Below are 21,477 nucleotides of genomic sequence, written 5' to 3' on the forward strand. Positions count from 1 at the left end.
TATATATATATATATATATATATATTTTTTTTTTTTTGGTGTCTCGGTGAGTAGAAACACAACATGTCTGATCATTGATATAATACTTGAACGAATTAGGCTGTAGACTGACAGAATACTAGCTAGTAATAATTGCAATTGTTTGTTTGAAAAAAAATGAATCACAAGAAAACTTGATGCGATTCAGTTTTCTCTATACGAGTCTTGGTAGATTTACAAGAAAGAAACTTTGCTATGAATATTGTTGCTTTGAAAATTGCAAAGGCTTGTCAGAGATTGTTAACTCTCCAGATTCAGATTGGAAGGATCGAAAATGAAGGAAAAAAACAAAGAAAATAAACTGAAAATATTAAAAGCTTGATTAATTGTCTGCCTCCTTACAGCAAAGTCCAGCTAAATAACTTGGACGTTGTCATGTGGGACACATGTCAGACTGACACTGGTCCTTACAATAACCATCAAAATGCTGCGTTCAACCTATATGAGATGAGACTAAAAACAAAGCAAAGAGAAGTTGTAGCTGTAACAATCCAGCCCCCTTCAATCAAACTTGTCCTCAAGTTTGAGCTGTTGAAGCAGCAGCAAAACAGGAAACACCTTCTTGCTCAAAATCTGGAAACCGCAGCCGAATTACCTCAGAGTCCTCCCAAGTTGCTTCATCAACTGTGGTACCAAACCAATGGATCAGCCACTGAGTACCTGCTGCTCCTTTCTTCTGTCCAGCACAGCTATTAGTTCCCATTTGGGGTTGTCAGGATCAATCACTGATGGTAACTGAGGTGATGTGTGCACTCCCTCACCTACTTTTCTCTTTAGTAAACTCACATGAAAGACATTATGAATTTTTGCAGTAGGTGGTAACTTCAACCTGTAGGCTGCCTTCCCAATTCTTTCACTGATCTGAAAAGGTCCAAAATACCTTGGAGAGAGTTTGTTCCACCCCTGCTGCTTAATTGACTGCTGTTTATAATGCTGACGTTTCAGATATACCCAGTCATCTACTCCAAACTCCCTTTCAGAGTGTTTCTTATCATAGAAAACTTTCATTCTTGCCTGAGCTACAGTGAGATTTCTTTTCAGCAATGCCAGCAACTCATCTCTGTTTCTCAGCTGTTTATCCATCTTCTCTACTGCTGTGGACCCTGGTAAATAAGGAACAACTGATGGTGGTTGATAGCCATAGAGAGCCTGAAAAGGGCTCATATGAATTGCAGAATGATAAGCAGTGTTATACCACCACTCAGCCCATGCCAAAGCCTGCACCCACTGATGTGGTTTTTCTCCAATAGTGCACCTTAATTACTGCTCTAAGGTCCTGTTCAGATTTTCTGTTTGTCCATCTGTTTGGGTGATAAGCAGATGATTTATCCAATTTGGTTCCTTGTAACTTGAAGAAGGATTCCCAGAATAGATTGAGAAACACTGGATCCCTATCTGAAATGATGTGTTCAGGCATACCATGAAGTCTGAAAATCTCCTTCACAAACAACTGAGCCACTGATGCAGCTGTATATGGGTGTGACATGGGAATAAAGTGTGCATACTTAGTCAACCTATCAATCACCACCCAAATCACAGTATTTCCTTCTGAATTTGACAATCCATCTATGAAATCCATAGATATATTTGTCCAAGCAGAATCAGGTATAGAGTTTGGTTGTAACAGACCTGGTGGTGCAACTGTTTCATAGTGATAAAGTTGACATATGTGACACTGAGCAATGAAGTGTTTGATATCTTTAAGCATTCTAGGCCAGCCAAAGGTCCTCTTGATTCTGTGATAAATTCTTGTTCTCCCTGCATGCCCTCCTACCAAGCCTTCATGAAACTCTTTCATAATCTTGTCTCTCCAATCTCTTAGCTGTGGAACATAAATCTTCCCTCTGTAGTACAACTGTGACCCCACTAGAGAGTAATGCTGCTGTGAAGCTGGATCCTGCTGCAATTCTTGAATTTTTGCCTTTGCTTCAGTATCCTGCAAACAATCACTAAGTATGTCCTCCACATATTTATGGACTGGCTGAGAGGTACCAACAAGGGTAGAAAGCTCTAGCTGCCTTGAAAGGCATATGGTGCTGCATTATTTTTTCAAGCTCTATACTTAATAGAATAGTCATATCCCATTAACTTGATCAACCATTTTTGTTGAGCTAGGGTGTTGATCTTCTGCTTCGTAAAATGCTCAATGGTCCTATGATCAGTAGGGATTTGAAAATGCCTCCCCAAAAGATATGGGTGCCAATATTGTGTGTACTAAACATCTCTCCACTTTGGTCCGAATCTGATACTGAGCGTGTTAGACAATATACTTCAGTATATCTGAACATAACAAAGAAGAGTTTCCTTACGTTGAATTCTTGTTTGATGTATCAATTACTTAGTTCAAAGCACGATGCGCCAATTATCAGAGAAACCTCATTCAGCATAACCTACCAAAGTGGAGAGATGTTTAATACACACAATTTTGAATCTTCTTAACCTCAAATCCTCCTCACTTGCACCATAGATTTTCTCAGTTACAGGAGAAATTTTTAGGGTTTTTTTTTTTTTTTTTTTTTTTTTTTTTTGAATTAGATTTAGGTTATTAAGAAAAAAGGAGAAATTTAAAATTGGAGGAGGCCCGGACTGGAGGCCCATTCACGATTCACTTCAAGTCCTCACCAAATTAATAAAGATTGAAACCCGTTACAGCCCTAGTCCCCCTCACTCTCTCTTCGAGCACCAACTCACGCCACCCCTCACTCACTCTGTGAACCTAAAACCTACGATGAAATTACCCAAACTACGTCGTGGCCGACGACGGTGCAGCCACGATGAAATCACCCAGATTGATCAAACTACGTCGTGGCCGACGACGGTGCAGCCAAACCGACGACTAAATCACCCGAAACGACGTCGTCCCGACGACACAGCCAAATCGACGACGCCGGTAACCGCTTACGACGTCGTTTCGGGGTGCTCCGGATTCATTCATTTGCGGGAAGCCGTTTTTAATGGATCCGGGTTCGGAGCCGACCCGCAAAACCTAGTCCAGGTACGACGCCGTTTAAGTGAATTTTCATTTTGTTTACTGTTTTATTTTTTTAATTGCTTCTCCCGCACGTGCGAGGTTTATAAACTCTCCTCTCCCGCCATGGAAGCCCAACAGAAGCTTTGATCTATCCAGAATCAAGAAGAGAGCAAGAAGAGAGCTTGGAATCTTGGAGCAAAGGGACAACCCGCCACAAGCCAACCTGATCAGCCATGACAGGTACTCACTGCCATTTCCACTTTGTTTTTTCTATGAAGTTGATTGACTTTGGGGCTTATAAGATTGTTGAAGTTGTCAAAGATTTATACGGAAATGGGATTCTTTTGTCCACCTTTCATCCTCAGGTGCTCAACCTGAGGGTTTAATTTGGTTTCAAAATTTAGGCTCATGTTTTGGGTTTATTGGGGTTTATTGGGTTTTGGAGTGTTGTGTCTCTTGGTTTAATTTGTTGCAGGGGAATGAATGTTTGTTTCAGAATGACATGTTAGTTTTGGATCTTTTAGCTTCTGTAAATTGGTAAGTGCGATTGTGTACTCAGGAATCGAAATTAGCTTAGAGGTAGGTATAAGTAATGTGGTCTTGGGATTATTGGGGGGTGTTGGGTAATGAAGATTGTGTACTCAGTAATGAAATTCCATCTTTATTTTCCAGGACATAAGCCGCCTAGTGATTGGACTGTCCAAGATGATACCGAGCTTGTGTGTGCTGTTGAAAAATATGGAGAAAAGCAATGGTATAGGGTTCGTGAGCTTCTTAGCTGAAGGAGAAAGGCAGGGGACTGCAAAACTCGGTGGGAAGAGTATATACGGCCTATTCTGCTTCAGGTACTCCCTATCCCCTTTATTTCTTAATTGGAAAATGGTCTGCTTCTCCTGATTTGTTCTAGGGTTCCCACCAACAAGATTTATTTTGTTATTCTTTTCTTACCTATTTAGGTATTACTTTTACTTTGTCTTTTTGAAAAGGGTAAGATTGGTTTTGTTATTTCATTGGTGGTGGAGGAGGACAAAAAAGAGAGAGAGAGATAGAACAGAGGGAGAGGGGAGGACGATAGGAAACAAAAGAAGAAAGAATAAGAGAAGAGGCTAGGGGGACGGGAAAGAAAATGGAGAACAGGGAGAGGAAGAGAAAAAAAGAAGAAGAAGAAGAAGGATGAGGAGAAGAGAAGGAAAGAGAGGAAGAAAAGAAGGAAGAGAGAAAAGGGAAAGAGGAAAAGAGAAAAGGAGACAGAGAAGATGGATGAAAAGAAAAAAAGTAGAACAAGATAAGAAACTGAAGTATTTAGCTAATAGTCGTGTTTGATTTTCGGAAGTTGATTTCTTCTATTTGGTTTGGTTGTGTAATCAAGTGGAAGCTCTTAGGATCTTTTTACGTCATTTCCATTCTACTGTGAGTGACTATTCTTGATTGCTTTTTTGTTTCTCTATTCGTCTTGCCATTAGTCTCCCAATCATATTGATAAATTGATTATACTTTAATTGCTTGATCGGTGATTTGATCTGTGATGCTGCATTTGAAACTGCTCAATTTTGTGATTGTACTGTGTTGTGATTTTTAATGACCCTTCTTGTCCTGTTTGTTAGGATACTTGGACTCCAACAGACGACTGTAATCTTTTGTTCCTTGGAGACCAACTGAGGCCACAGTGGACCACAGTAGCAAGCAACTTCAGTTTTCTGAAGACCCCACTTCGTTGCCAACAGAGATATGAAGCCCTCCGTACGGCTCCTGTGGACAAGCCGAAAGCTTCTACAGATCCGAAGGTGGCTGAAACAGGGACCCATGGACCTCAAAAGCCAAGCACACCAAGGACTGGCCATAATCATAAGGAAAGGCTTGTAGCAAGGTGACTTAAACAATCAGGGTCTAATCCTTTAAATTATGAAACTGATCACTGCCTTTTTGTGAAACTGATCACTGCCTTTAAATTATGTTAGGCTTAAAAAGGTCAGCCGGAAGGAGCTACCAGTTGCTGGGGACGGAAATTGTCTGGTTCGGTTTTCAACCTCAGTTTTATTTTATTTATATTAACACCCTGTTTTTCTTGTTTTTTTTACACTATTAACACATTGTTCTTGTTTGTTGACAGTATCGTGCACTTTCCCATCAACTTTATGGTGATGAAAAGCACTATAGATATGTCAAGGAACTTGTTATTGCTCAGCTGAGATCTTGTCCGGCGCTTTATACCTGTTTTTTCAACGGAGACTATGGAAAGTTGGTGTCAGATGCAGCTAAAGACGGAGCTTGGGCCCCTCTGTTGGCTGTGAGAGCTGCCTCAGACTTGGTATGTGATTCAATTTATATCTTGTACTAAAAATAGCTTGTAGATCATTGCAATGTGGATATTTGGGTTGAACTTTGATGGTAAAATTTGTTTTTTTTTTTTTTGGCTTTTGATGATTGCAGTTTCAAAGAAATATAGTCATGGTTGGCAATGAACAGGATAGAGAGAGCTATGTGTTCACCCCCCAACGAAAAGCTGTGCCGTGGGAGACTCTGTGGATAACATACCATAAAAGTCATTGTAATTCAACTGTGAAGGATGACATGGAGTAGCTACTTGTATATGGTCCGTTGACACTGGAAGAAGCAGCACTAGTGCTTGCTGGTATAGGTTTTAAGCAGCATCTCTGTTACAGCTACAACTTCTCTTTGCTTTGTTTTTAGTCTCATCTCATATAGGTTGAACGCAGCGTTTCTGATGGTTATTGTAAGGACCAGTGTCAGTCTGACATGTGTCCCACATGACAACGTCCAAGCTATTTAGCTGGACTTTGCTGTAAGAAGGAGGCAGACAATTAATCAAGCTTTTAATATTTTCAGTTTATTTTCTTTGTTTTTTTCCTTCATTTTCGTTCCTTCCAATCTGAATCTGGAGAGTTAGGGTTCAAACCCTAACAATCTGGTATCAGAGCCTCCGATTTGGGGGCCATGGCTAACAAGAAGGGGGGTGGAGGAGCATCTACAGCTCAGACTCATCCCGGAGCTGAATCATCCCACCAACTTGAATCTGAGTTCCAGGTTCATCGAGATGAGACAGCTGCGCAGATACTGGTGATGCAAGACTCAGTGACCTCGATGCAAGGGTCTCTAGAGGAGGTGCAATGCTCTGTAGCCACCATCAAGGCGGAGTCCTGAGATGTGTCTGCTCTTACTGGAGGCGAAGACCAGCACTGCAGCTCCCGGAGTGGATCTAGCTGAGAACGGAGCTCCAGCAACCACATCGGCTCAAATCAGTTTTGGGTCATTGCAAGAGGTTGGTGGTGTGGTTGCAGTCCCAAGTTTGGCGACTCTAGAACCGTCATCAGCAAAAGCCACTATAGCAGCTACCTCGACGACTTCGTCACCACTTTCAGCACAGGGAAGTACTACGAAACCACCTTTTTCTGATTCTGAAAGGTTATCGTTTCGTGAGTTACAACACCATGAAGTGATTTTGGGGCTGAATTCTGAAGTTACTACTGCATTGGCTAATGTTACTAAAGGGGTAGCTGATCCTATTATGTTTGATCTTACAAAAGTGATTGGGTCAACTGTGCCTTATACTGATGTGAATGCTAGCAGGAGTCTGGGAAGTACAGGAGGAGTTCACCCTAAACCTCCTACACAAAACTACTACCAGCATACCAATTTTGGGACTAATCCGTTTAACTATATAACAGGTCCTTTTCCTGTTACAAAAATGAGTACTAATTCTGGTTATAGTACTGTGGGTTTTGCACCTACCTCTCATACTAGCACTGTTGATCCCTCTGTGCCACACTTTCTTAATGTTGGTTCACAGGCACATACCCCATTTTTGTCAACTGGTCCCTATTCCAGTTCATACATACCCCAATCTCCATTTTTGTCAACTGGACCTTATCACAGCTCATACACAGCCACAACTCACCCGTTAGTGTCAAACCATAGCTACCCACCTCATCCAATTTTTGGTGCTCAGTCACCTAATGGTGCCTGGTTGCAAGCTACCTCACAACACACCCCATATGTTAATTCCAATACACACACAGTTCACAACACCATGTTACAACATACAAACCCCAACCCGACACCACCACCGTACCTACACCACCAATACAGTTTTGACCCTTCCCTACCTTCCATGAAACAGGTGAGACTAGAGTTTGCAAGTTTCAATGGGGGAGACCCTGTCGAGTGGTTAAATAAGGCTGAACAGTTTTTCGATTTCTACCAAATCCCTGAGGACAGGAAGTTAGCTATGGGAGTCATGCACTTGACAGAAACAGCTTCGGATAGGTGGTACATGTTTGGACGTGAATTTCCTCAGAGTTGGCAAGGACTTACTGATTTGTTAATGAGAGAGTTTGGGGGATACAATGTCACTGATCATCAAGCTGCTTTGGGGAGAATGTCACAAACTGGGAGTGTAGAAGATTACATGGGACAATTTACTAAGCTGTCAAGGAGGGCTCTAGGGTTTCCACAACAGGTGCTCATGTCCTTTTTTATTGGGGGTTTGAAAAGTGGAATTAGAGCAGATGTTAAAACCCTCAAACTAAAATCTCTCTATGAAGCATGTGAATTGGCAAAAATCTTTGAAGAGAAGGAGCTGAATATTAGGGCTGCACAAAAATCAAGTCAGTTCAGTAGAGGGAATGCCAATTATGCCAGCAACTACAACAAACACTCCACAGCAAATTCTGGGGTACAAGCTAAACCTCAAACCCTTTCAAGATCACATGGAGGGCAAGGTAGCAATGCAGTTGCACTAAAGCAAAATGGGAACAGAAGATTGAGTCAAGCAGAATTTCAAGAGAGAAGGGCTAGGAATCAACGTTTTTTTCTGTGATGAAATTTTCCGGCCAGGTCATAATTGTAGAAAAGGGCAAAGCCAACTGATGGTCATTGAAGTTTTGCAGGATGAAGGAGAGGCACTAGAGACAACTCAAGAAGTGAATGATGACAGTGTGACTGAAAGAGTGGATGAAGATACCTCTGAGGTACAACTACAGATCTTAGGGGGTTTGGATGATTCAGAGACTATGCAAGTAAAAGGAGAGTTCAATAACAAGAGACTTCATATCCTCGTTGACACAGGAGCATCCCATAACTTCATCCACCCTGCCTTGCTAAAAAAATGCAAGTCCAAAATTAGGGAAATTAAGCCCTTGAAGATTAGGTTAGCCAGTGGAGCCATCATGCAGACTAGAGGGCAGGTGACAACTGAATTACAGTTAGGGAAGTATGTATTTTCAGGAGAATTCTATGTCCTACCAGTTTCAGGTTGCGAAGTGGTGCTAGGATCAGCTTGGTTGAAAACTCTAGGAGACATAACTTGGAATTTTGAAACTATGGTGATGAAATTCATCAGAGAATGGGTGAAGTATATGTTGCAGGGTGAAACAAAGGCTCAAGCCACTGTAATGGGGTGTAAAACTATGCAAAGACTTTTAAGAAAGGAGACAGAGGCAGTCATGGTACAGTTGAGTCCTCTGGAATTGAAAGAGGAAGTTAAGAAGACATATCCAGCTATTCAAAAGTTGATTGATCAGTACGCAGCCATTTTTCAATCTCCTACTTCACTTCCCCCAAAAAGAACACATGATCACAGGATAGAGTTGCTCCCTAACACAGCACCCATTAATGTCAGACCCTACATGTATCCTTACTTTCAGAAAGCGGAAATTGAAAGAATTGTGTAGGAAATGCTCGACAATGGTATAATTAGACCCAGTGTGTCACCATATTCCTCTCCTGTGAATTTTTTTTTTTTTAAATCTTTTTTTATTAAATAACTCACACACCCAATATATGTCAATGAGGTTTGAACCCATGACGTCAAAGTTGTTAGTTAACCACCTTAACCAACCACGCCACGGCTCACCGACAACTCTCCTGTGATTTTAGTGAAGAAAAAAGATGGAAGCTGGAGGTTATGTATTGATTACAGATCAGTGAATGCAGCTACGGTCAAGGTTAAATATCCAATTCTAGTTGTTGATGAGTTAATAGATGAGGTTCATGGTTCAACTATATTCACTAAATTGGACCTGAGATCAGGCTATCACCAAATCAGGATGTTTGAGGAAGATATCAAAAAGACAGCATTTAGAACTCACTTTGGACATTATGAGTTTCTGGTTATGCCATTTGGGTTAACTAATGCTCCTTCTACTTTTCAATCTGTCATGAATGACATTTTGAGAGACCCCTTGAGAAGAGGTGTACTTGTGTTTTTTGATGATATTCTGATTTACAGTGTGTTTTTAGAGGAACATTTACAATAGCTGCAACTGGTATTTGAAAGGTTACAGTCTTATTCTCTGAAACTTAAGGAAAGCAAATGCAGCTTTGGTGTGAGTCAAGTGGAGTATTTGGGACATATTATCAGCTCCAAAGGAGTAGCAGTGGACCCTGCCAAGATTGAGTGCATTAAGAAGTGGGGAAAACCTGCCACCTTGAAAGGATTGAGGGGGTTGTTGGGACTTACAGGTTACTATAGGAAGTATGTTAGGAACTTTGGCACAATTGCCAAACCCCTAACTGACATGCTCAAGAAAGATAATTTCAAGTGGACTATTGAGTCTGAGATAGCATTTGAAGCACTGAAAGAAGCTCTAGTATCTACTCCTGTGTTGGCCATTCCAGACTTTGAGAAGGAATTTACCATAGAGTGTGATGCATCTGACAAGGGAAGTGGAGCAGTGTTGTCTCAGGAGGGACATCCTATTGCTTATCTGAGTAAGGCATTGGCACCAAGGCACACCACTCTCTCAATTTATGATAAAGAGATGATGGCAGTAGTTTTTCCTGTTCAACATTGGCTCCCATATCTTTTGGGGAGGCATTTTCAAATCTATACTGATCATAGGACCATTGAGCATTTTACGAAGCAGAAGATCAACACCCTAGCTCAACAAAAATGGTTGATCAAGTTAATGGGATATGACTATTCTATTAAGTATAGAGCTTGAAAAAATAATGCAACACCCAGATGCCCTTTCAAGGCAGTTGGAGCTTTCTACCCTTGTTGGTACCTCTCAGCCAGTCCATAAATATGTGGAGGACATGCTTAGTGATTGTTTGCAGGATACTGAAGCAAAGGCAAAAATTCAAGAATTGCAGCAAGATCCAGCTTCACAGCAGCATTACTCTCTAGTGGGGTCACAGTTGTACTACAGAGGGAGGATTTATGTTCCACAGCTGGGAGATTGGAGAGATAAGATTATGAAAGAGTTTCATGAAGGCTTGGTAGGAGGGCATGCAGGGAGAACAAGAACTTATCACAGAATCAAGAGGACCTTTGGCTGGCCTGGAATGCTTAAAGATATCAAACACTTCATTGCACAGTGTCACATATATCAACTTTATCACTATGAAACAGTTGCACCACCAGGTCTGTTACAACCAAACTCTATACCTGATTCTGCTTGGACAAATATATCTATGGATTTCATAGATGGATTGCCAAATTCATAAGGAAATACTGTGATTTGGGTGGTGATTGATAGGTTGACTAAGTATGCACACTTTATTCCCATGTCACACCCATATACAGCTGCATCAGTGGCTCAGTTGTTTGTGAAGGAGATTTTCAAACTTCATGGTATGCCTGAACACATCATTTCAGATAGGGATCCAGTGTTTCTCAATCTATTCGGGGAATCCTTCTTCAAGTTACAAGGAACCAAATTGGATAAATCATCTGCTTATCACCCACAAACAGATGGACAAACAGAAAATCTAAACAGGACCCTAGAGCAATACTTAGGGTGCACTATTGGAGAAAAACCACATCAGTGGGTGCAGGTTTTGGCATGGGCTGAGTGGTGGTATAACACTGCTTATCATTCTGCAATTCAGATGAGCCCTTTTCAGGCTCTCTATGGCTATCAACCACCATCAGTTGTTCCTTATTTACCAGGGTCCACAGCAGTAGAGAAGGTGGATAAACAGTTGAGAAACAGAGATGAGTTGCTGGCATTGCTGAAAAGAAATCTCACTGTAGCTCAAGCAAGAATGAAAGTTTTCTATGATAAGAAACACTCTGAAAAGGAGTTTGCAGTAGATGACTGGGTATATATGAAACGTCAGCATTATAAACAGCAGTCAATTAAGCAGCAGGGGTGGAACAAACTCTCTCAAAATATAATCCTTCAAATCACCATAGCTAGAAAGCCTTTGACCAGATTTTTAATATATTAGATAACTGGTACAAAGAAAGAGCCTGGACATGCAGAGCAAACAAATTTGTCAAAATCAAATACAAGTAGCTACTTTTAACAATAGAGAAGCAAGACAAAGGAAGCTGCGTGGTGGGATTACGAGAGAGACAAGAGAATTAAATGAGGCAAATCCATGGCTTCTCAGCACTAAGTGATGGCAAGTATGTGTTCTCAGGTGTGATATAAGGCAAAAAGGAAAGTAAATGTTAGCAAAGCAATCCCTGAAAGTCACAAAAGACACAAAGCAAAAGAAGAAGCTCCAGCGGCAAGTTGGCTTAATCAAATAGTGAGACAAGGGCCTAATCACATGCACATTCATACTAAGTTGGCTTAATCAATATTGGCTAAGGAGCCATTTTAAAAAACGAGTTTAGTTTTTTATCAGTTTTACCAGCTTCAGCAGACTAATAAAAACATCTTTAGCAGACTCGGCTGTTTAGCCATTTTAAAGAGCAACTTTAGTTTTTTATTAATTTTACCAGCTCCAACAGACTAATAAGTGGCTCACTATTTTAACTTTAGCTATCTTGCTAGCTATATTTAGCTAGCAAGTGGAGGCTCTTTATAATTATATTAATTCAAAGTATTCATTTTAAGTCATTTTATGTAATAATAAAACACATTTAAATGAATTTTTCTTTATTTAATCGATAATATAAATCAAACTTTAGTTGAAATAGATAATACTGATGTAGAAAGATTTCTAAAATGGCTAGCCAAAATAACTTTTTATTTATTTTAGATAAAATTTAACTATAAAATGGCTGATATTGCTAAAGATACTCTTATCATTCTCTAAAGATGGTTTGACATTTCAATCTAGTTGGTCTACAACACTAGATCGGAGGAGACAAGCGAGTCCAGTGTACGCGCGGCAATGGAGCGGAGGCTCCAGCAGCCCAGGCTCATCTTCGGCGATGTCGCCGGCGCATCCTCAGTTGCACCTCAATCCTTCCGCCATTGGATTCTCCACCGTCAAGCGCAACCAGAACGTCGCTGCTAAAGCCGCCGCGTAGTGCCTTGCGCAGGTCATGGTGTCGCAGACGATTGCCGATGAAGACAACGACAACGATGATGACGTCGGTTACCGATTCCCTGCTCGACAACCTCATGCACCGTCTACTTACTCCAGCAATGGCGCCAATAACAGCGGGAGTGGCCTTCCGGCGATTTCGACGACTCAGCCTGCTAGATCTCCGTCTCTGGCGGTAATTTCCGAGCCTAATTTAGATTACGATGCTGATTTGAATCATGTGGAAACCAAGTCTGTTTGATTTTGATGTTTATTTTGAGATTTGAATGTTAGCTACTCTGAATCTGTTTTTGAATGTATTAGAGTATGAGCATGCTTTTGGAACTCTGATTAGAATTTCGGCTTCTTTGTGTTAATTCGAGTTTTGGAGTGTTATTATATGATGTGGTTTTGATTCTTGTCATAGTTCAATAATGTACTGTTATTTTTGTGAATTCGATTGTGGCTACATTATGGCTAATTGTGATTCTTGTATTGTAATTAGTTTGCTCGGAATTTTGTATTGCATACTACTTCAGTTCGTTCAGCATCAGCAGGAAGACCCTCAGTGTCGGCGCTGTCACCTCAACGCTCAACGATGGCTAGCACCGCGACGCTCGAAGACAGCCGATGCTTGAAGCCTGACCGGCTCACCAGTTGGAACAGCCACCGGTTTGGGATGATGCTCAATTAATCTTCATGTAGTAACAGAAACTTGAAAAACATGAGTGCAGTAACATAACTACAACAAGAGTACATCGAGTGTAGTAAGAAAAAAAAAAGAAGTGATGTAGTAGAACCGAACAGTAACATAATTCATAAATAAACTTTCCCTATCAATAGTAGCAGTCATAAATGAATTTTTTTGTCAATACTGCATTTACTGAACATGCTACTACACTAGCTGAACCAATAAAAACCTGCTACTATAGCACGTACTAAAAATAGTTGATGCTGCTACATTTGTTGAGCCACTAAAAACCTGCTACTACACTAGCTGAACCATTAAAACCCTGCTACTACATTTGTTGGAAGTGTAGTAGCAGCTAACTCTCTAGTAAAACATGCTACTATATTAGTTGAGCCACTGTAAACCTGCTACAATAGTTACTGAAGTTGCTACTACACTAACTGAACCACTAAAAATCTGTTACTACATTTATTGGAAGTGTAGTAACAGTAACATTCTAGCAAGTGCAATAGCACTAAAAATAGCTGCTGCTACTACATTTGCTGAGTCACTAAAAACCTGCTAGTCTGCTACTACACTTATTGAAGCTGCTACTACATTACAGTAGTTACTGAAGTTGCTACTACACTAACTGAACCACTAAAAATCTGTTACTGCATTTATTGGAAGTGTAGTAACAGTAACATTCTAGCAAGTGCAAAGCACTGAAAATAGCTGCTGCTACTACATTTGCTGAGTCACTAAAAACCTGCTACTACACTTATTGAAGCTGCTACTACATTAGCTGAACCATTAAAACCCTGCTACTACATTTGTTGGAAGTGTAGTAGCAGCTAACTCTCCAGTAAAATATGCTACTACATTAGTTAAGCCACTGAAAACCTGCTACTGTAGTTACCGAAGCTGCTACTACTCTAACTGAACCACTAAAAATCTGCTACTGCATTGATTGGAAGTGTAGTAGCAGGCAGCAACATTCCAGCAAGTGCAATAGCAGCTAAAACAATACATGGTGGGGTCTGATTTAATTTGATTTATTTTGAATAAGATCAATTTAGTAAATTAAACCATGACACATGACAAGCAGAAAAGAATTTGTCCTTATTTGTTAAAAATTGTCCTTATTTGTTTAACAACAACACAAGTGAATTTATTTGTGTTTCAAACCCTTTTAAAGGATGTATATGTGATTTGCTAAAAAAAAAAACAAAGAAATCTACAACAATCTACCCATATATATATATATGAACACAATGAGAAAGAGAAAAGAATAATCATCCTCCCCATATTATGCCCGTACGTAATTCCCCGACTTAAAACAAATAAAAAGACAAACACACAAACATATAACAGAGCATTTGATGAGCGAAAACCCATCATTCCTCCAGTCCCGAAAACAAAATCTCTTCTCCATCTCAAAAGACACATACATCAAGATGTAATTAATTAGAATACCCACAAACCATAGTGTGATTATATATAAATATAAACAGACAAGATATCAAGAGAGGGGAATTAAGAGAGGGATTGATCGACATGAATATATACCCACAAACCACACTCCCTTTTGAATTGTCTAATATTATCTCATTTGATACTAAATTTTTGGGCCAATTACATAACATAAGTCCACTTTGAAACATTTTCTTCTATATAAGTTCATCAAAACATTTTTACCCACATAAGTTCACCAAGTTTAAATAGAGTTCTATATTAGGTATTAAAGTTTAACAAAATTACAAACTGTCATCCAACCAAATAATTAAATTCTCTCTTATATTTACGAAAATGACACTTATGTAAAAAGTCAACAGCCACTTATTTTCAGAAAAGTCTCCAGCCGACCTCCGGCGAATTTTCCGACCGACCTCAGGTGAACTTTTTGACCGACCTCCGATGAGGAATCCGGCGACAATAAAAAACTACTACCGCCGACAACAAAAGCTACTACCGCTGGCACCAAAAGCTACTAACGCTACCAACAAAAGCTACTACTGTCAGAGTTAAAAGTTACTACCAACATAAACAAGATACTACCGCCAGCAACAAAAGCTACTACCGGCAGCAACAAAAGCTACTACTGTCAGAATCAAAAGATACTACCACCAGCAACAAAAACTACTACAACAATGACCAAAAGCTACTACCAGCAGCACCAAAAACTACTACCTACTACTATAAGGACCATAATTTATCCACCTTCAACACGAGACTTCATTTGAAACCCTTCTTGTTTGGCTGAATGACTTGTCCACTTGGTTGATGAAGGCATCAATATCCAAATTCACATGATTTTCAAATGAGTACGGCTATTGGGACCTCCAGATTTGCTCATTGTACCTCCCTGTCTCTTTACACCTCATTTTTATTTTTAAAAACAAGCATTTACTCATTAGACCTCCTTTCAAATTCTTAAAATAACTTTAGGTTTGTTATTCATATATATTTCAATAATTTACTCATTATACCTCTTATTCGCTCTCTAGACCTCCCACACTTTAATTTTTTTTCTTTTTGCATGAAACATCTATTTCAGACCTCGATTGCTTGATTTCTTTTTTCTTCTTCTTTTTTTTCATGAAAACCTCTTTTGCAACCTCAATTCCTTGTTGTTGTTGTTGTTTTTTATTTTATTTTATTTTTTTGCATAGAATGTCATTAACCTATATTATTTGATCAAGTTGTAAGAACGATTTTTCAATGACAACAATTTAAAAAAATTTAAATCATGAATTGTTTTCACAATCAATTGCAAAACAGCAAAGTGGTGTTTGTGACCGAACGTATAGTAAGTTAGTAACTACAAAAGTAAGAAAATAGGTATACATGAAGCAAATCTAATGAAATATTAAAACAAGCTAAAAACCCAGAAACCTTTGACCTAGAAGAAAACCCTAAGAAGGCCAATTGCGTCTTCATCGATGGAGATTCTTCCATTTGGTGTAGTAGTTCTTTGCGATTTGCGATTGAGCAACGGTTGCACTTAAGTTTAGGGTTTATAGACTCCTCACATTTTGTATCGTTAACTTGAAGAAAAAAAAAGGAAGAATACTAATCTGATTACAATTTTTTTTTTTTTATGAAATTCAATGTCTATTATTGTCATTTTGTATGAGGTTATATTTGTAATCCAATAAGTCAAAACATGTGGAGGTACACTGAGCAAATCTGGAGGTCCCAATAGCCGCACTCTTTTCAAATTCTACAGTAACATTATCACAACAAAATATAGTGTTTGAAATGAACACAGAATACGACAAGGTTTCGCTGCATCGAAAACATAAAAGAACTTAAAATCAATAATTATGAAAATAGAAAAGCTACTAACATCAACTTCAAAAAATACTGACATAGGCACAGAAAGCTACAATCACTATGATGGAAAACCACTACAGCAGTTACATAAAGGTACTGTTTTGAAACAAAAGCTACGTACTGAGATCAGCTTGGAAAGATACTAACATAGGAACGTAAAGCTACTATCACTGTAATGGAAAACTACTATAAATCTATAGTAGTTACATAGAGCTACTGAATTGAAAACCTAAGATACTAACATCATGTTGAAGAGATACTACCAGAGACATAGAAAACTATTATTACAATATCAAAAAGCTACTATGACCATATCAATAGAACACAATAAAAATGCATAGATACTACCACAGACACATAAAGATACTATCTTACTAGCAGAAAGATACTGTAATAATTATGAAAAGCAACTGATATTTATATACTGAACACAAAACACACAATGACATTATGTGGGAGCAGAAGTCCTAATTAATCTCCCTAATCGAACTCTTTCTGTGAGAGAAAATCCGGTATCCTGATCTTGAGAACAACAAATCATTTAGCAAAGAATCAAAACCAAGCAAAACTCCGAAATCACTACATATCAACCAATTATCAACATCATCACTTCACAAAATACACTTGCTTAAAAGTTTAAAATCACTACACATCAACCAATTCTACAATTGCACATCTTAGCCAAAAAAAATAGCTCAAAAAAAGTGAAGAGAATCAAAGAGCGAAGGCTCACTTTAAGCTTTACATTTGGAATCACAATAAAACCTTTGATCTCGGCAATTATCTTAGTCCTTCCTACTCCGATCTCACCACCGATAACTCATCGACATCATCCAAATAGCCGCTGCGTGAAAACGCAACAATCAAATTGAGGTTTCTGTAAACGAAATTTGCAGATTCAAGTTCAAATTCAAACGAAATGAAAAACAAGATTTACTTGAAACCTAGCGGTGGTGGTGTAACGGTGAGGAGGAGCATCTTCGTCGTCTTTAGGCGAGGCTCTGATCAAGAGAGATTCAACTCCGACTAGGTAGCGTCTGGCCAATCTTCTTCATCGTCGTCTCCAAGTGTGGATGTTGCCGGAGCTTGTTTTCTGCGAGATGGAGTTGAATGAGAGAGAGAGAGAGAGAGAGAGAGAGAGAGAGAGAGAGAGAGAGAGAGAGAGAGAGAGAGTAGGGATTTTTTTTTTTATGATAAAGAGAGATCGAGTGTGTTAGAATATAGAAGCCGGTAGCCGAGGGTATCTTAGGTATAGAAGAAAATTAGGATAGTGGATCTGGTCTCTGAAGTGTGGACTTATTTGAGTAAAAAATATGGGGTGGACTTAAGGCCAAAGAAATGTTCAAAAAAGGACTTATATGAAATTTTCTATAAATTTTTTTCATTTCTTTACTTCTCCTCCCCCACCTTTCTCCCGACATCTATGAGACTGGTTCTCTTCTCTTGTGAGAATTCGGTTCCAAAGGCTACTCGCGTTCTTTATTTTTCTTACTAACACTTGCTAAGCAGAGATGTATGAAACAAAATAGCCCAGAACCCTAGCTTCTTGCTACAAGAAGCTACACCCAGCAGAAGGGATTGATGTTACAAATTGATATATCTTTCATTGAAATTCAATATATTCAATAATTGATAGGAGAAGATGCTTTTCTGGGTTTCACTTTCTGGGTGGTTCTTCAAAGGATGGTGAATTGGTAATTGAGGATAGGTGAAGACCCCGTGGAAAAGCAGAAAGAATTGATGTTGCATAATGCATATTCGATGAAGAGACACTCTAAAGATCAACCTCGTAAGTTTGTAGTGCTGAAAGATTTGATATTGCAACACATTAACAAGAGTTAACAAAGAAAGTCGATCTGCAAATTTCAACCCTTCCTCCTTCTTTCTTGCCTAGATTAAGATCTCTTCGGATCTAGATTAAAGGTTTGAGAGTTGAGGGTGGGTTCTCTTGGTCTGTTCTCTTTTTCTTGTGATCGATTGATTCGATCTCCTTTTCACCTTAGTGTGCTATTACCCGTTTTGTGGTTTTCTGACTTAAGTTCAGCCATAGAGGACTTTGTTCCTTCTTATCCGAAAACCTCTATCATCCCTCTCACCCACAACTTCACATGAGTTCCTCTCCATCTACGACAGAAAACCACATTTTAAAAGTGAGATCGATCACTTACCAAGTGGTTTATGAGTGCTCACGTATGGGTATTCCATCCCCCATTCACCGTCGGTTTTGTTCTTTGGTTATTGCTACTGTCCCAACTCGGTGACCTCGATTTCTTTTCGGATCGAGCTTCTTCGGTAGAGAAGAGAAGGCTTTCGTGTGTTGTGGGTTGCTCTCTTTCATCCTCATTCCCTTTGGTTTTGACAAAATTTGTGTTGTTAGATTTTCTTGGCAGCGGATTATCGAACATCTTCCCTTCATTTTGGCACATCTCATAGCCTATTGGTCACTAGCGACAGAGGCGGCAGCGGCGACAGCGGTAGCTAGGGTTTTCCAAAGCGACAGCGGCTGTGTTAACATTTTAGAGTTTGATGTAAAAATTTTAAGGTTACCCTCTTTTACTCTTTCCATGTGGATTGTGCTGAATGATAATTTTCCTCAGTTTAATTGTAATTGGGCTTGTTTGGGCTTCTCTAATGAGTTTACCCATTTTATTAATGAAATTTTTCATTAATTCCAACAACAACAAAAAAGCAAGAGTTAACATGATGTTGGGCATATCAGCTATAAGGCACATGGCTACAATCGGAGTACATGAACTATCTAGTAAAACACATGTTTGTACCCAAAATATTTCCTTAGAAACTTGAAACCCGACGGGAATCCACCCGTACGTATCGGGACGTTTGCCATCTCTTGGAAAAATTTTTAAGTGCTACGGGAAGACCACGTGGCAGTCTGACATGGTCCTACATTCCAATCAAATTTAGACATGTGGATTTTTTACAACTAAAATATTAACTAAGATTTTCTATTTTTTATGAAATGACATTCATGTGTATTTAACCTAGGGTTTAAGGTTTAGGGTTTAGAGTTTAGGGTTAAGGTTTAGGGTATAGGGTTTAAGGGTTCAGAGGTTAGGAATTAGGGTTTAGTATTTAAAAAACAACATAAAACCTAAAATAGTCTTTAACAAAATAGCTGAAATAATTTTTCATGAATAAAATCCATATGTCTAAATTTAATTGGAATGTAAGATCACGTCAGACAGCCACGTAATTCTTCCGTAGCATTGAAAAATTTCTCCATCTCTTGGCAGTTTTCCATTGAAATTAGGACCCGACAGGCTAGAGTCGATTCCTTTGCTACTAGGATACTGATTCCTTTCCTACTAGGATATTGATTGTGAAATTCGCTACATAAAGAAGGGAGAATGCTAGCTATAAGGTATTCCAATTATCCATGAGAGAAGTCAAAAGAAGCTGTCGTCGTCAATATTCAAATTTGAATATTGGTCATCTCCCTGATCCTCTACTGGTTGACATCTTGTGTCGGCTTCCGTGCGAGTCTGCTGTTCAATGCAAGTGTGTGTCCAAGCATTGGTTTGGTCTTATATCCGATCCCTTTTTTCTTCGCCGCTTTCTATGTCTCCAAAGTCACAAACAAAAGCCGATCATACGCACCTTGATCTTCTCCAACACCCCAATCGAAAATAATTTCTGTTCCATGCCCTCCTCACCCGAGCCCGGAATAAATAACTGGCCTGACTTCAGTTTTCTCCCTTGTTTTCAATCTCCTTCCGTCGAAAAAGGCAATGAGCCCGTTGTGTTAGGGTCATATAATGACCTAGTATTGTGCTGCGCAACCAAGTACTATCAAAGTGACTACTATATCTGCAATCCGCGCACCAAAAAGTGGGTTCGTCTTCCTCTTGCCCCTAGTAGCTTTGAGAAGATACGAGTTGGATTCGTATGCGAACCCTTCTACAAGGAAGTAGTCGCTGGTGAAAAAGGTCACTTCCAGCTTGATTTTGAATATACCTTCATGATTGTACGCTTAATCTCTGAGCAGTCGACAGCCGGCCAGTTCCACCTGGAGGTCTTCTGTTCTAAGAACGGTTATTGGTTTAATTCCATTGTGTATAGCCAACAAAGCTTTAATTTTGATTCTTTGGCTGATAATATAGGCATTGCTCACAAGGGAATGTTGTATTGGTGGAGCCTCGAGGGATTTCTCATTGGGTTGAAATTGGATGTCTGCTCCAGTATCAAATACTGTGCATCCTTTTGTAGCTTCATCGAAAGGCCTCTAGGTGATCGGTTTGGAGGTGGATATGAGTTACTAGGTGTTTGCCGAGGCCGTATGCGGCTATGTCAGTTGTTCGCTATTGGACATCGCTATGATATAACCGAGACTTTTCTTCGTATATGGGAGTTGAGAGAGGATGATGACGACAGATGGTGCTTGATAGATACACTTTCCATCGAACATATTTTTTGGTGGGAAAATCCATCCTCGATTAAACTCCCCCCAGAGGACAACCTGGTTCTCACGCCTGACACGACGACGGTGCTAGCTTTTGATCCAAATAATGAGGATATCCTGTTTCTACAAATGCGTCAACACGTTTTCATGTGTAACATCACTGATAAGACAGTAGCACTGACCAATGTTACTCGTTATAAGAGTATCTATGGCTTCGAGAGATCTGTCTCTCCGCTTGTGCTCCCATGGTGGCCGACACCAGTTCCTACACTACCATGTCCTCCTATCAGAGCAATTGACATCTTGTAGTCTCTTAATCTCTCTTAACTCTGCCGAAACAGAAAACCATAGAGCTAACGAAAGAGTATAGGATAAGTATGCATAGTTCTAAGCAGTAGTTAACTGAAGGGTGTTGCTAGATGTACCCAGCAAATTACTAAATGTACCCATCATTAATTATCTTTCCATGTTTACCCCTATTTGAATAAAACGATGAATTGAAAATTGCAAATTCCATTGCAGTACGTTCTTGCCTCCAAGAAACCTCTCCTATGTCCTTCATTATTATCAAGATTGATTGTATGGTGTAGGAACATGAGGGCATAATTATAAATTTGATGAGAGCTTGGGACGAACCCAGATTCTTTAACAGACATTGAGAATAAGAAAAGTTAACCCATATTTCATAAAGTACGAGAATAAGAATTGATGGTGGCCTGGTGGGTAGCAATCTTGGAGGACTATTGTCTTGCATCTCTCTCACACTATCTCCCTCTTCTCTTATTTGAATTTACCCTCTAAGATTCTCTTGCTATC

General features: G+C 39.5%; 2 protein-coding genes across 2 annotated transcripts; both read left to right on the forward strand.

Annotated features, from left to right (window-relative positions):
• Positions 1-4,535: 4,535 nt before the first annotated feature.
• On the forward strand, positions 4,536-5,590 carry LOC101305480 (OTU domain-containing protein DDB_G0284757-like). The gene is made up of 5 exons (XM_004301822.1): positions 4,536-4,568; positions 4,615-4,877; positions 4,969-5,023; positions 5,121-5,318; positions 5,441-5,590. Exons 1-5 carry the CDS (start codon positions 4,536-4,538, stop codon positions 5,588-5,590), a joined length of 699 nt encoding a protein of 232 aa, XP_004301870.1.
• Positions 5,591-7,896: 2,306 nt separating this feature from the next.
• Positions 7,897-9,972, forward strand: LOC101305766. Its single transcript, XM_004301823.1, has 2 exons — positions 7,897-8,643; positions 9,334-9,972. The coding sequence occupies exons 1-2, from the start codon at positions 7,897-7,899 to the stop codon at positions 9,970-9,972; spliced, it is 1,386 nt and encodes a 461-aa protein (XP_004301871.1).
• The last annotated feature ends 11,505 nt before the right edge of the window (positions 9,973-21,477 follow it).

This window comes from Fragaria vesca, linkage group LG5, assembly GCF_000184155.1.
Source record: "Fragaria vesca subsp. vesca linkage group LG5, FraVesHawaii_1.0, whole genome shotgun sequence".
Lineage (NCBI taxonomy): Eukaryota > Viridiplantae > Streptophyta > Magnoliopsida > Rosales > Rosaceae > Fragaria > Fragaria vesca.